This window comes from Sitophilus oryzae, unplaced genomic scaffold (genome assembly GCF_002938485.1).
Source record: "Sitophilus oryzae breed Bouriz unplaced genomic scaffold, Soryzae_2.0 scaffold_1356_pilon_pilon, whole genome shotgun sequence".
Taxonomy (NCBI): domain Eukaryota; kingdom Metazoa; phylum Arthropoda; class Insecta; order Coleoptera; family Curculionidae; genus Sitophilus; species Sitophilus oryzae.
The window spans coordinates 204,120-219,830 of NW_022146011.1; the positions used below are offsets into that span (position 1 = coordinate 204,120).

Genomic DNA, 15,711 nt, shown 5'->3' on the forward strand with positions numbered 1-15,711 from the left:
TCTATAGAGTCTACTTTTGTGGAATTTTGTATACAGGGTGAGTCTTAAATAAATGCAAATATTTTTAGTGACCGTATATTTCGACCCCAGGAACTCAAGTCTATGAGGTTTTTTTCGCGAATATTATTTTTTGAAAATATGGTATTTATCGAGAAAATAATTGATTTTTTTTTTAAATTTTAAGTACATCAAATTTCCAAGAAAGAAAACCCAGAAAAAGTCCAGTGATTCTTAAAATTTAAACATATTATAGTCATTAATATACAGGGTGGTCCAAACTGTATTTCGGAAACTTCGGCCAGTATATTCTGCAGATAAAAATAATTAAAAAAGTTCATATAAATTATTTCCTAAAATGCTTAGTTTCGAAGATACAGGGTGTAGAAGTTTCATTTTATTTCGATTTTTTTCAAATGATTTCTGAGGTAACGTCAATATTTGGATGAACATTCGTATCTTGAAGTTTTTTGACATGATAAATTTGGTTTTGATGTCAATATGACTCCTATTTGTATGGGGCGCCACCTACATATGTTTTAACTGTTTTGAAGAGATAACTTTTCGTGTCCGTACCTGTATAAAACTACTGGGTGAAAAAATACATAATTCCGTGATTTTTTACTTAAAAAATGTCTCTTGGTAAAAATCGCTACGAGCAATCGTTCTCAAGATATTTGGAACGGAAATCCGGTAGAGATGCCCCACTTTTCTTTTGGGGCTAATAATACATATTGGTAGTTAATTTTAAATGATACTAATGATGCATTCCTAAACTATCTTTAATAATAATTCATAATAGGACTAAGATAGTAATATAATAAGTAACTATATATAATACTAAGAGAACAACAAAAAAAAAGAAAATTGGCCATCTCTCCCTACGTTGCGGGAGAGATGGCCTTCCAACATGGGAGAAATGCCCCGCAAAAAAATACATATACATATTGGTTAAATATCTAAGGTTATTTTTTATTTTTTTAACTAATATCCAAAAGGCATTGGGGTCCAAATTTACCAGCTTTCTATGTGGCATCTCTCCCAATACGATGGGAGAGATGCCCCACCGCAAGGTTTTAAAATGCAGCGACATATGATTAATTTTTTTAAGTTATGACAAAGAGTAGATAAGACAAGAGACGACAGTGAACAAAGAAGACGAATTTCGCGAGAGAGACGCAGATATATTAAAATTTAAAGGTCCCATCAAGTCCCATTTTGTCTGTTGCCAAGTATATTTCTATGAAAAATAAACAAGATTTTCTGAAAATAAATTAATAATATAAGAAGAATATAATAAGTAACGTATGTTAATACAGAAATGTAAATTTTTAGTTTAGGTTGGTTTAGGTTCTTTTTTCGTAATTTACTGATAATATCAAAGAAACAGAATGACTAAGTTGATCGATTTCAAAGATAAACGATAAAATCTGACAACGGCGTATTTTATTTATTCTAACCTATGATTTTAGAACGCTAATCAGCTGTGCTAATCAGGCTTAAACATAAACAAATCTGATTAGTTGTTTTCTTGCATTTTTGCCTTTTTAAAGTGTGTGTTTCAGAGTTTTTCGATATTTTATCGTTTTGAGAGTTTTTAAGGTTTAATTTTAGTATCGTTTTTGTGGCGTACTAATTTGTAATTATTGTTAAATATGAATACTGAACAGGACACGAGTAGCAGGAAAAGACGAGATGGTGGCAATGTGTGTGCTTATAAAGATTGCAAAAATAAGTCTTATTCTTCGACAAACATAATATTTCACTCGTTTCCAAAGGATCCTGAAAAGTATTTTTATAGAAATATACTATATAATTATGTTATTAAACTAAATGTAATCCATAGATCGAAGACATGGTTAGAAACTTGTAATATATTTTAACAAAAAAAATTGAGCAACTCAAAATTGAGTTTTTTTGTACATAAACTCCACATTGTGATATTGTAGAGTGGAGGGGAGTTAATCACCGCGACCTTATAGATCTATTGTGTGTTCATCGTAATATTACACTTGTTCAAGTCCATATGTAAAAAAAAATACAAGTAAATAAAACACTTCTTACAAATCGACTTGGTCACTTTATCTTGTTTACCAACGATATACAAAATATTGCTTTTATTATCTTTATTCCCCGACAAATATGTTTCTAATTATAATTTATTTTATATAATATTTAGAAAACTCATTTTTTTTTCGTTTCTATTTATTTCTTTACCCATACAGTAACTATTTATAAGCTATACAGGCAAGTTTTAATAATAGTCTATTTCAAATTTCCCGCGAAAAAGTTACGAAAATTTAAAGGGACAAGCGAGACGAGGTCACTCTCCCCACCACTCAAACATGAAAGGTACCGTGCGAACTGTCGTCTCTTGTCTTATCTACTCTTTGGTTATGATACATCATGTATTTTAATATAAAATGGCATGAAATACCAAAAACTTACATAATATTACGTTATTCCCACGCGACCTCGACAGTAAAAAAATATGTACTTATATAAAAACAGTTTTTTGTAAAAACTAGCCTATTTTTTTATTGACATTCAAATTATGTCAGACTATAATAGCAGCAGGTGAACTACTGCCGTATCCAGCGGGAAGCAACTGATAAGTCACATGATTAGAAATTTACACGCTGCGGCCATCTCACCCGGTGGGGCATCTGTACCGGACTTACCCTATTGACAAAAAATAAACATGTTGAGTCTTTTGACTGGAATGATAAATTGTTTAACTTTTTATTTTTTTTAATTAATCATAATTTTTTTTCCAAAAAATTATGATAAAACAGTTTGTGTTGAAGTTTTGGCCCAAAAACATTTCAAATTTGTGATTTCAATCTAATAACTATTTAGTCAACATGTTTTTTTCTTATGTCAATGATGACACGTATTGATAATTTAGATTCCCAATATCTCGAGAAACATTACTCGTAGCGATTTTTACCAAGACATCTTTTTTTTACGTAAAAACGTAAATGTATATTTTATTATTACTCTCCAAACCAGTTAAAATATATGTAGGTGGTGCCCCCTACATGTAGGAGTCATACTAACATCAAAATCAAATTTCGCAGATCAAAAAAATTCCAGACACCAATTTTCATCCAAATATTGATGTTACTTCAAGAATTATTTGGAAAAAATCAAAATAAAAATGTTCCACGCCCTGTATCTCCGAAACTAAGCATTTTCGGACATACATTTATACGAACTTTTTTACTTATTTTTATCTGCAGGATATGCTGCCGAAGTTTCCGGAATACAGTTCGGACCACCCTGTATAATGAAATATGTTTCTCTTATGGAGATCTAGCAGCCCTTAAAATATCTACACTTACCCTGTATAATAAGTTTTTTTCAATATTAGAGTTCTTTGATACTCATAGGAATATTAACCTTTATTTACCATCAACTATCGAACCTCCAAGCGACTCGCATACCTACTTGAAAAACTCTAAAACTAAAGGAGTATGTTATTTCCTAGGTATCTGCCAAGATCCAGCAGCTTCTCAACACACTTAAACGACCAAAGCGACGACCTCTACCGGAATTCTACGAGGACGACGACATAGAGCTAGAACTGGCAGCCAATCCCAAAGACCCCAATGCTCCCAAACCCGAAGGCAGCTGTATGTCACCCGCGATTGGAGAACAATTGACCATTCCCTCTGGATTGCCGAGAAACCTGGAAGCGGCCATTTTACGGTACGGCAATGCCAGCTTCAAGGCACCAGTGGCAACGGTGTTGGATCCCAACGGAAAGCTATCTACAACTTTAACTTATGGTTAGTATGGTATTTGTAGTGTCGTACAGGGTGGCGCCTCTCATACGCCGCGGAAGATCCAAGGAGAACGGTAGTTTATATCGAAATGAAATTTTGGCAGCATATGTAGGCTAACTGAAAGCATTTTATAAAAATACACACAACGGAAAAATCTAGGGATATCATTTTATTAAAGTTAAAAATAAATGTTTTGAATAAACAACCACATATTTGTAAGCCGATTCTTTCTACTTCGATTGAAACGAAGTAGTCACCCTAGTTATTTCTAAATTTGGGGTATTTGCAGAAGTGTTTGTGCATTTTTGTCAAATGTATAAAAAGCACCTAGCATCATTTGTTCGAATTTAACCTGTACTGGCTATGTTTTTATGATAACTGACCAGAATTCATTCAAATAACACTGTTTAGTATTAAACGACATTATGGAGCGTAGACATCTTAACAGAGACGAAATGCTAAAGGCCATGGGTATACTCGAAGCTGGAATGCGTCAAATCGACGTACCTAGAGCATTAAATACAACGCAAAGTGTAATATCGCGATTAAGTGCACGCTACCGTTAAAGTGGTGATGTTGCTGAAAGGCACACATGGCGACATCGCATTATTACCCCTCAGAAAGATCATTTTCTACAATTAAATGCTCGACGCCGACCGACTCTTACAACACCAGAGCTTAGTTTAATTCTCCAGGAAAACACATAATGTAACCGTTAGTCCTGACACTGTTCGCAATAGATTAAGAGAGGTCAACTTAAGAAGCAGACGCCCCTGGAGAGCTCAACCCTTAACGAGAGGAAATCGAGAGGTACGATATTTGTGGACTCAAGATTATGTTCAGTGGTCGAATGAACAATGGGCCAATGTTCTCTTCATGGATGAGTCACGCTTTGGAATTCATCCGGATTCGAGAAGGCTTAGGGTATGGAGAGAACCGGGAAATCTTATTCGGTTGGATCATGTTCAGGAAGTGCACCCTTATCAAGGTGGAACAGTTATGGTCTGGGGAGGAGTCCAGTTAGACCGAAAAACTGATCTCGTTTTTCTTGAAAGGTTTCTAGCAGGAATCACATATCGTGATTTAATTCTTGAGCCTGTCGTGTTACCATATGCCAATGATTTTGGGAGAAACTTCATTCTTATGCATGACAATGCACGGCCTCATACAGCCAGAGTGGTAAGTGAGTTTATCAATGCTCATCAATTAAACATCTTACCCTGGCCGGCACAATCTCCTGACCTCAACCCCATCGAACACGTATGGGACGCGGTCCAAAGAAGAATTTTGAGAATGGGTATGCCTCGTGAAACTTTTAGGGATCTGGTTCGGGCCGTGAATGCAGCGTGACAGGCTGTACCTCAAGAAGAGATCGACAACCTGATCAGGAGCATGGAGAGCAATTAATATATAGGGTGTTCTATTACAAAAAACACAACTTTGATATGTACCTTTTTTGGGGACACCCTGTAGAACTCTCTATATTTTTAAAAAGTGCTCTGAATTAACCTACATATGCTCACAAAATTTCATTTCAATACAAACTGTCGTTCTCCTTGGAGCCTCCGTGGCGTATGAGAGGCGCCACCCTGTATAATAGACCCAGTAATGTAAATCAAACAGTAAATTTATAAATATAGCTCTCCATATTTTATTAACATTGTATGTTTTGTTACAGGCAAACTCCTAAGTCGATCTCACAAGATAGCCTACGCTTTGCTCACCAAATCGTTCAGCAAAAACGGGGACACCAGCCTGAAATCTGGCGATCGCGTTGCGCTGGTCTATCCCAACAACGATCCCATCAACTTCCTGTGCGCTTTCTACGGTTGTATTCAGGCGGGTATCGTTCCTGTACCCATCGAAGTACCCATCACTAGGCGAGATGCTGGTTCGCTTCAAATTGGGTTCTTGTTAGGCAGCTGCGCAGTACAGGTAAGGAGTCACAAATATGTTTTGTCTTGCAATGTTTTTACTAAATTTTGTAGCGACATTTAGTTCAGTCATTGGGGATCAAAAAAGGGGCCTGCCTGGAAAAAAGTCCGGAATATCTCGAAAACTATGCGTTTTTCGTAAAAATTTCAAGAGAATAAAATTTCCTATAAAAAGGTTATATGAAAATTTTCGCTAAAGTCAACCGTTTAGGCACAAAATCCCTGGAAATTTTACAATTTTGCGTAAAGTATGATATACATACCTACTATAGTCGATTTTCCGAAATCAAATGTCGATTAGTGTTCACTAAAACTAGTTTTAGTTTAGTTTCTTCAATTTTGTCATAAAACAGTGGCGTATCATTAATTCGCCCATTAATTTATGAATAATTAATTGTCGTGCTGGACAGCATTCATTGCGAACTTACCACCAGGTTCAACATTGGTCTGGTTGTACCAAAGATGCCGAAGAATGGGGTTGGAAGAAAACAAAAACAGGCATTACTCCAGTCACAACGTTGAGAGATCCAGCTCCAAAATCCCTAATGGCATGTTTATCCTGTAAATGCAAAACCAACAACTGTGATAAACAAACAAGTACACTTAATAGAACTACTACAATTACAAGAAAAACAAAAAGAAGAAATACCCAAATACCCCTTCAGCTACTACTCAACTACAAAATAAACGAATATAATTTCTTAAAAACACTACACAACTACTTATTCTTGTATTCTACACTGAACGAATTATCAATTTGATTACTAATTTATCAAATAAAAAGAAAAAATAACAAAATTATCCCTTCACCTACTACTTAACTACAAAATAAACTATAAAACACTGCTAAACTATTTATGGTAGACTACACTAACATGCTACACTAAACACTATAATTAAACTTAATAAATTAATCTAATTTTACACTACAACTGCAAAGAAAAAAGAAATAAGAACATTTTCTAAAACTAGAAGAAACAGAACTTCCATACGTGCGACCAGGATAATAGGTCAAGGGGACAAAGAATATAAAATACTTTAAAATGTGCATTCAGAAAGAAAAAATACCTCGAAAATTATCTAAACAAACATTTTTATTTCTTATCAGTGAGAAACATCGGCCTCGTCGGCGTTGAAGAATTTGTCGGGTATTTACAATGGTCGAATTGTATAATTGCCAGCTTTTATAGCATATCTAATAGATAAAAAGTATCTGGTCGATTAGTAACCAATTGGCACAGTCCGAAAATTATCGATTTTTATTTTCTCTGTTTTTATTGGTAGCTTCAAAATTCAGAGTAACAAAAAAAATATTTCTGTAGGGAAACCGGTCCTGCCATCTAGTAGTCTTAGTCCATAAACGTCTTAGGTTAATCTACTTTAAAAATATATATACAAGGATTTTAGTTCGGGACCCCAAAACCTATAAACCTGTAAAGTTGCAAAACTTCCGGACTCTTTTCCCAGCAAAAATCCCCAATGACTGAACTAATTCTGCACAGGATAATCTGAACTAATATAAATTTTAACTTGAATACACAGGTAGCTTTAACATCGGAAGCATGTCTAAAAGGCCTGCCCAAAACCACATCAGGAGAAGTGATACAGTTCAAAGGCTGGCCAAAATTAACGTGGTTTGTCACTGAACACCTAACAAAAACGCCCAAAGATTGGTCTCCAGCACCTAGGTAAATATATTAAATTAATTTTAAATTCTTTAATCTGAAAAATTACTGTTTAATTTTGAAGACTTAGCGATGACACTCCTGCATACATAGAATACAGCACTGATAGGGATGGATCTGTCATGGGCGTTACTATTACCAGGGCAGCTATGGTGCAACATTGCAAGATGCTTACCATGGCATGTAATTATACTGAAGGAGAAAACATGGTGTGCGTTTTGGACTTTAAAAGAGAGGTACGATATAGATAGAAATGTTCTAAAGTAAACGCCACGAATGTTTGGGAATGATTCATCGCTTGATGAAGTTAGAATCGACAGGTCTTTGACAAGACTTTGACAGTTAAAACAACAAATTACAACAGACTATATATTGATTATTAAATGACTTGTAACACCAGGGCACTGGAATTAAGTTTTATGTGACCTTGAACAGATTAGTTCACATGGTAGCGACCGATGAATCACTCCCAAACATTCGTGGCGTTAACTATATCATAAATTATTATACATTTATGATGTCATATATAAATGATATATAATTATGACATATATAAACTATATATGATGTCATATATAAATTATATGTAAGGTCATATATAAAATTGTCACATATTGTAAATCGATAACCTACTAACTCCATTTTTACGTTATTTAAATAATACGTTTAATACATAATTTTTGCGTTAAATTTTTAACGAAATATAGTATAGTATAGAGTTATATTGTTCCCCAACAAAAATTATTATTTCTCTATCATATTAACGCATGAAGATACTTGCTACAACATGTGTACATATTTTTTGTACCGTTATTTTTTTGCTCTCCTGTAAAATTAGGGATATGGAGTTAGCTGTTTAACACATTTTACCGACGATATACGATGTCATATATAAATTATCGAGTAAATTATACCGGGTGCGTCTCGAAAGTGGCTCACCCCTATAACTTTTTTAATCTTTCAGATAAAATAACGAGGCTTGGTACGTTAGTATATGACATAAATCAGGATTGATTGACGTATTCAATTGTTTTTGGTTACTTCCTGTTTCACCGGAAATGACTACAACTTTTGATTTTTAAATGGCACCCTCGGTATTTTTTTACTTTAGTCGATAGAAAATGACATTCTGAATAGAATGACATATCATATGTTAACTTTTGACATTCTCGTTTAATAAAAATTTTCATTTTAAATTTCAATCTAGAGTGCCATGACTATGTTAAAAACACTAATTCTTAATCAAGGAGCCTTTGAAAAATAGATTGGATCGTCTAATGTTTTTAGTGTCTTATCCTGACCAGTTAGAAAATGCTCAAATCGTATTTTTAATCATATCTCAATTTGTTCAAATGGAACGAGGGTGGCTCATTAGCATATTTGGAAAAAGCATTTTTTTACGAATAATTTGACACCACACATTTGGTATTTCGAGTAAACTTTCATTTCAAATAAACCATATGGGAAAATGTCAAAAGTTGACATGTGATATGTCATTCTGTTCAGAGTGTTATTTTTTCTCGAATAAAGAAAAAAAATACCGAGGGTGCCATTTAAAAATCAAAAGTTGTAGTCATTTCCGGTGAAACAGGAAGTGACCGAAAACAATTGAATACGTCAATCAATTCTAATTTATGTCATATACTAACATACCAAATCTCGTTTTTTTAACTGAAAAAAATAACAAAGTTATAGGGGTGAGCCACTTTTGAGATGCACCCGGTATATGACATAATTTTACATGTGACATCATATATAATTATATATGACAAAATTATATATGATGTCGTATAAAATATCATAGTAATCTGTCCGTATGTGGAAGGACGAACTGCTTACACATATGGACTAAAATATTCAGTCCATTTACATATGGGCTCGTTTTTTATATATGACCAGTTTTACAACCTTTTTTTTTAAATTATTAATATTTTTTTACAGGTGGGCCTGTGGCACTCAGTGCTGACCAGCGTCCTGAACGGGATGCACGTCGTCTACATCCCCTACGCCCTAATGAAAGCCAACCCCGCCAGTTGGATGCAGATGATCACCAAGTACAGAGCGTGCGTGGCCGTGGTCAAGTCCAGGGACCTGCACTGGGGCCTTCTGGCCACGAAGGATCACAAGGACATCAATCTGGGCTCGCTGAGGATGCTGCTGGTGGCCGACGGGGCCAATCCCTGGTCGCTGAGCAGCTGCGACCAGTTCCTTTCCGTGTTCCAGAGCAAGGGGCTCAGGGCTGACGCTATATGTCCTTGCGCCAGCTCTAGTGAATGTTTAACTGTGAGTTTAAGCTCTAATGCCGGGTCCAGACCAAGGTGACAAAAAGTAAACACGATTTTGAGAGAAAAACAAGATAAACTTGCGACGAAAAATGGGGAATTCTGAAAAGACAAACTCGAGATAAATTGTCCACACCGCAAGGACAAAACCCAAGTAGCATTTTCACGACTTGCGACCACATGTTTACTAAACACGATGTTGGATTAGTTACAAAAAATAGTTAGCTCCGTATCTTGGGTATTAAAATAAATGTAAACGTTGTTCTAACGTTGTGCCGACGTTGAACTAGTACTACAACAAAGTAAAAGCTTCTGCGACGTCGAATAAACGTTGTCTTGTAACCTTTTTTGCTTAAGTGATCTTTAGGTGATTCGGACAACGTAGTTACAATGTTGGGCAATAAAAAGTTTTCCGACGTCACTTTCAGGACCTATTCCAACGTTATGCAAACGTCGTCTGTTTTACTAATTCCACCGTTGTTTAGATTTCCTTATTCTTACGTTGGTAGGACGTCGAGCCACTACCTTTTTGCAACTGTATTGAACCATAACCTTAAATCTTAAATTTTCACTTCATTGTTCTGTTCAGTCACACAGTTCAGTGCTGTTTTTGTTTTTATAAAAAAAAAACTTAATTAAAATGGGACATAAGAAAGGTACATATAAAAGACTAAATTCTAAAATATACATCGACAGATCATATATGACACTTTATCCACTCCCCTCGTTTATTTAGTGAATATAGAGGGCGGCACAACTGCTAGGACTCTAGGGATGACTAAATTAGGGCAATCTTTTGCGACTAGTATATCACCTGTTAAGGCTGAACTGAACCTGGTACTTTTATTAGTCCAGGTATGCGACTACTCTCGAACTTTTACTCCATCTTAATCTCCAAAACAACTAAGGCAGCTTCGCCATGTTAAGTTGAATAAGAAAATGTTTCGTTCCTTTAAAATAACAACAATTCTTGCTTTTTGAATACATTACTTGAAATATTTGGACCCTAAAAAAACACGTGAAACAATTTTTTCGACTGCGAATAAATTATTCTCATTTTACTAAAAAAAATTCAAGAAATTTTTTAAAACTTCTTTAATAAGGCCCATTAGTATTTTTCAAAGTAGAAACAATACATTTATCAATGAAGTTGTTTGCGTTTAACTTTTTTGCCTTGGGTAACGAGTTACAGAGTCGGTTAAAGTGTTTTAATAATTATGATCTTCAAACATCCTCCACACTTAAATACTTTTGTTATGTTTTTCTTTACTGCCATCTGGCATATGTCTCTAACTAAATCATAAAAATAATATTTTTACTATAATTATCCCAATTTAGGATAAAACGCGACTTAGACGCCATATTATTATAGTTTTGTATTTCTGTGAATTAGGATTTTAAACAACGTTGCAGTTTGTACTAAATTAGGCTTCTAGCCAACGTCGGTATCCAACGTCGTTTCGACCCAAAAATTATTCTCCAAACTAGTGCAGACTAGGGTTGGCACGAGGTTGTGCCGACGTTGCGCCCCGACGTTTGGTCGCATGACACAACGTTGTCCCGACGTCCAAATGCTGCTTGGGAAGTACAACAAAGTCAAAAGTTTAGTTGTTGCGAATGAGTTTTATTAACCATGTGTGGTTTCACTGTTCTCCTACTGTTGGAAGCACCCGCCATCCACACTACTCTGACAAATTGTCGTAAAATATACGTACAAAACATAGACACTTTGACTTTTTTGACACCGACTCGAGACAGGGCATTGAAAAGTTTCCGAATTTTGAAACAAAACAAAAATGAGACAAAAATGTATTGGATTTGTCGCAGTTTTGCCGTAAAACATGAATGTTCCTGTCTTGTCGTTGTTTTGTCTGCTTGGTCTGGACCCGGCATAAAATATTAATTTTTTAAGCTTGATATTAGTCTCGACATTTTTAAAACGATTAATTTTGAAGTAATAAGATTGGTGCATTCTCCTCCGGTGCTGCTACCATTGTAGAATCCCGCAAACAACCGAGTTATACACAAGCGAGTACATGGGAAAATTTTGTTATAATATTATTTGAAAAGTATTAGTGAGTGGAATTTGGGAGAAATTGAAAAAAAATGAAAAAGTAAATATTTGATATATTCAGTGAAGGTCTAACTCTTTGAATAAAAAAAGTTAAGGAAGGAACATATCAAAAAACTTAGATCCACCTAAATGGGGACCTAAAATGGCCGACTTAAATTCCGGTTTATCAGTGCCGTTCGAATTTTATTCAAAACATGTAAAAATATGATGTAGGGCAGACTCAATAATTTGTTGTTGTATTTTACGTTGTCAATAAATATTGGTAATTACTTTTAATTTATTATAGATAAGTTAGAATAATTATTTAATAATACAAACATCCGAGATACGCTACTGAAGCAGGTAAGTCAAACTGACGTATCTAAATTCTTTGACATCAAATTTAGATTGGAATGCCCGTCAAAATTTTGGGTCGCGACCATTGTACGCGATCTGGCGCTGCTATAACGGTTGCAACCGCAAACAAAAACAGAAATAATTTTCTCTTGTCCATATCTCGTGTCAAAGTTAGAGTCTTCAAAAATTATAAAATCTTTCAAAATCTAAACCGCTCTCATTGAAAAATTCCGAAAAGTGTTTAAAGCGTCCATTTTCAAATTTTTTTTTTCATTTTTTATGTTGGAGCGGCAATAAACGATAAGAGCAGCGATAGTAGCGAAGCAAAGAATATTATTATATTAATTTATATGTAGGTGTTTATATTGGAGCAACGCGTCGAGACACGGTTGGCAGTTGAGCAACGATAAAAGCAGCGCTAATTCACTACTTTTATCGTTTATAGCAGCTCCAACATAAACATACCCTTAGTAAGAGCACTAACGAAATCGAATAACGAGAAATACGTAGCATCTGACGTGGCACGTAATCTGACAAGTAACATGCATCTAACAAAAGTTACGTCGAATTGAACAAACGACAATAAGTTTGTCAGCGCACACTGAAGTCGCGCTGTCAAAAACGTGTCATTTGTCGTTGTAGCATGCAATGCCACTGCTTCAAAACTAGAACTGGTTCTACTTTTCGCCACGTGCTATTAACACGTTACTCGAATTTGGCAAAAATGAAGGACGATCCGGACTTCAATATACGTTTTGTATCAGTGATTGAGACTAAACCAAAGAGTAGATAAGACAAGAGACGAGAGTGAACAAAGAAGTCGAATTTCGCGAGAGAGACGCAGATATATTAAAATTTAAAGGTCCCATCAAGTCCCATTTTGTCTGTTGCCAAGTATATTACTTTGAAAAATAAACAAGATTTTCTGAAAATAAATTAATAATATAAGAAGGATATAAGTAACGTATATTAATACGGAAATGTAAATTTTTAGTTTAGGTTGGTTTAGGTTCTTTTTTCGCAATGTACTGATAATATCAAAGAAACAGAATGACTAAGTTGATCGATTTCAAAGATAAACAGATAAAATCTCAAAATCTGACAACGGCGTATTTTATCTAATCTAAAATCTAACCTATGATTTTAGGACGCTAATCAGCTGTGCTAATCAGGCTTAAACATAAACAAATCTGATTAGTTGTTTTCTTGCATTTTTGCCTTTTTAAAGTGTGTTTTCAGAGTTTTTCGATATCTTATCGTTTTGAGAGTTTTAACGTTTAATTTTAGTATCGTTTTTTGTTGCGTACTAATTTGTAAATATTGTTAAATATGAATACTGAACAGGACACGAGTAGCAGGAAAAGACGAGATGGTGGCAATGTGTGTGCTTATAAAGACTGCAAAAATAGGTCTTATTCTTCGACAAACATAATATTTCACTCTTTTCCAAAGGATCCTGAAAAGTATTTTTACAGAAATATACTATATAATTATGTTATTAAACTGTGAAAGAAGACTTAAAGAAGTTATTAAACTAAGATCGAAGACATGGTTAGAAGCTTGTAATATATTTTTACAAAAAAAATTGAGCGACTCTATTTTTTTGTACATAAACTCCACATTGTGATTTTACACTTGTTCAAGTCCATATGTAAAAAAAATACACGTAAATAAAACATTTCTTACAAATCGACTTGGTCACTTTATCTTGTTTACAAACGATATACAAAATATTGCTTTTATTATCTTTATTCCCCGACAAATATGTTTCTAATTATAATTTATTTTATATAATATTTAGAAAACTAATTTTTTTTCGTTTCTATTTATTTCTTTACCTATACAGTAACTATTTATAAGTTATACAGGCAAGTTTTAATAATAGTCTATTTTAAATTTCCCGCGAAAAAATTACGAAAATTTAAAGGGACAAGCGAGACGAGGTCACTCTCCCCACCACGCAAACATGAAAGGTACCGCGCGAACTGTCGTCTCTTGTCTTATCTACTCTTTGACTAAACCATGCATTTATGACCACACTTGTACCGATTATTCGAACAGGAATAAACAAGACTTGGCATGGAAACAACTTTTCTAACTAGCACATCAAAGGTTTCTTTTTTCATTCTATAAAATGCTTGAAATCTTTCAGGATTGATATTCAGTTCCTTAAAAACACTAAATCCACTGTTCCTTTGTCTCTTTTTGCAAAAGGGGTGTATCCAATAGCGACGCTTTGGATAATTTTGGTTCATTTTAATTAGGTTTACAACTGCTAACAAATCTTCATCCTCTGAAGACGATATGTTTATGCCACTGCCACATCACTGATATGTGCGCTTCCTGAAAAATCATGCAACACTATTGCCATGTATGTGCAACGTCATATGCTACTTCACTTTGGTGGGCGCTCTCTTTTATACATACGTATTAAACAATTTTTTAGTGAATAGTTGGCAACCTATTATATTGAAAATATATACAGATTTTTATAATTTAAAATTATTTCAGGTATCTGTTCGACGACCAGGCAGAGGCGGCGTCAATGCTACAGGCAGGGGCGTGCTCTCCATGCAAGGACTAAGTTACGGTGTGGTTAGAGTGGACCAAGAAAATAGTCTAACATCTTTAACGCTTCAAGACTGTGGACAGGTGATTTTGAACGAAAAAAAAAACAGAAGTTTTTCTTTACTAAAAAAATTATATTCTATTTGTAGGTTATGCCGGGATGTGTCATAGTAGTAGTTAAGATGGAGGGATCCTCCTATTTGTGTAAGACAGACGAGGTGGGAGAAATATGTGTAAATTCGGGAGCGACAGGGACACAGTATTGGGGTTTGCCGGGCTTAAGCAACACAACGTTTAAGGTAAGCATATTGTCATCGCAAAACATTTTCCGATGCGTGTCATCAATCATTTACTACTAAATGAAATTTTGGGAAAAATGTTTAAATTTGTTGTATAATTTAAGACACCGAGCACCTCTTCATTTTACTTTATAGAGCAAATGGTTGTAACAGATATTTAATTTAGATTAAAGCTGCAAAAATTAGTTTAAACCGAATTTTATTATCGCTATGTTGATCACATTGCGCCGTGTTCAGCGATGTTGTCCTTTATTATTTAACAATTATCCTAGTTTCAGTCATTATTTTGCATAATCTTTGCGAGTAATTCTCGTTTTTTTTTGCCTATTTTCAGAGTTTTTTTCTAATTGCACTTTTAAACACAAACAGTTCTTTTAAGAATCGAATTTTCGAGTTTTTGTATTGCATTTCTTGAAATTGTGTGTTGAAAATATGCCGAAGCGTTTAGACAATCGAAACAAAAAGCTTGTAGCGTCCCTGTTTTTTTTAACTATTTTGAACGGGAACGTGACAATAAAGGTCCTTTATTGTGAGGCTCCCCCGTTTTTGAGAAAGCTCACGGACGCCGAGTTGCCTTGGTTCGGTTCCTCGGGCGCCACCCCCAACGTTTAAAGTGTTTGAGAGACCACTAGTGCCAATACGGGTAGCTTTTATACAGTGGAGATACCAGGGAGTGATGAGATGAAAAGAAAATAAAACACACAATTAACTATAACGCAACACTAGGGTTTATATTTCTAACTAATTA

General features: G+C 34.7%; 1 protein-coding gene across 7 annotated transcripts in view; it reads left to right on the forward strand.

The window, feature by feature from the left end:
• Positions 1–15,711, forward strand: part of LOC115875213 (disco-interacting protein 2) — a 253,941-nt gene that overhangs the window by 198,207 nt on the left and 40,023 nt on the right. For all 7 annotated transcript variants that reach the window (XM_030890616.1, XM_030890620.1, XM_030890618.1 and 4 more), the window contains 7 exons: positions 3,488–3,788; positions 5,464–5,720; positions 7,262–7,407; positions 7,469–7,640; positions 9,346–9,687; positions 14,608–14,748; positions 14,814–14,963. In XM_030890616.1, the coding sequence (XP_030746476.1) occupies positions 3,488–3,788; positions 5,464–5,720; positions 7,262–7,407; positions 7,469–7,640; positions 9,346–9,687; positions 14,608–14,748; positions 14,814–14,963 (1,509 nt within the window). The remainder of the gene's footprint in view (positions 1–3,487; positions 3,789–5,463; positions 5,721–7,261; positions 7,408–7,468; positions 7,641–9,345; positions 9,688–14,607; positions 14,749–14,813; positions 14,964–15,711) is intronic.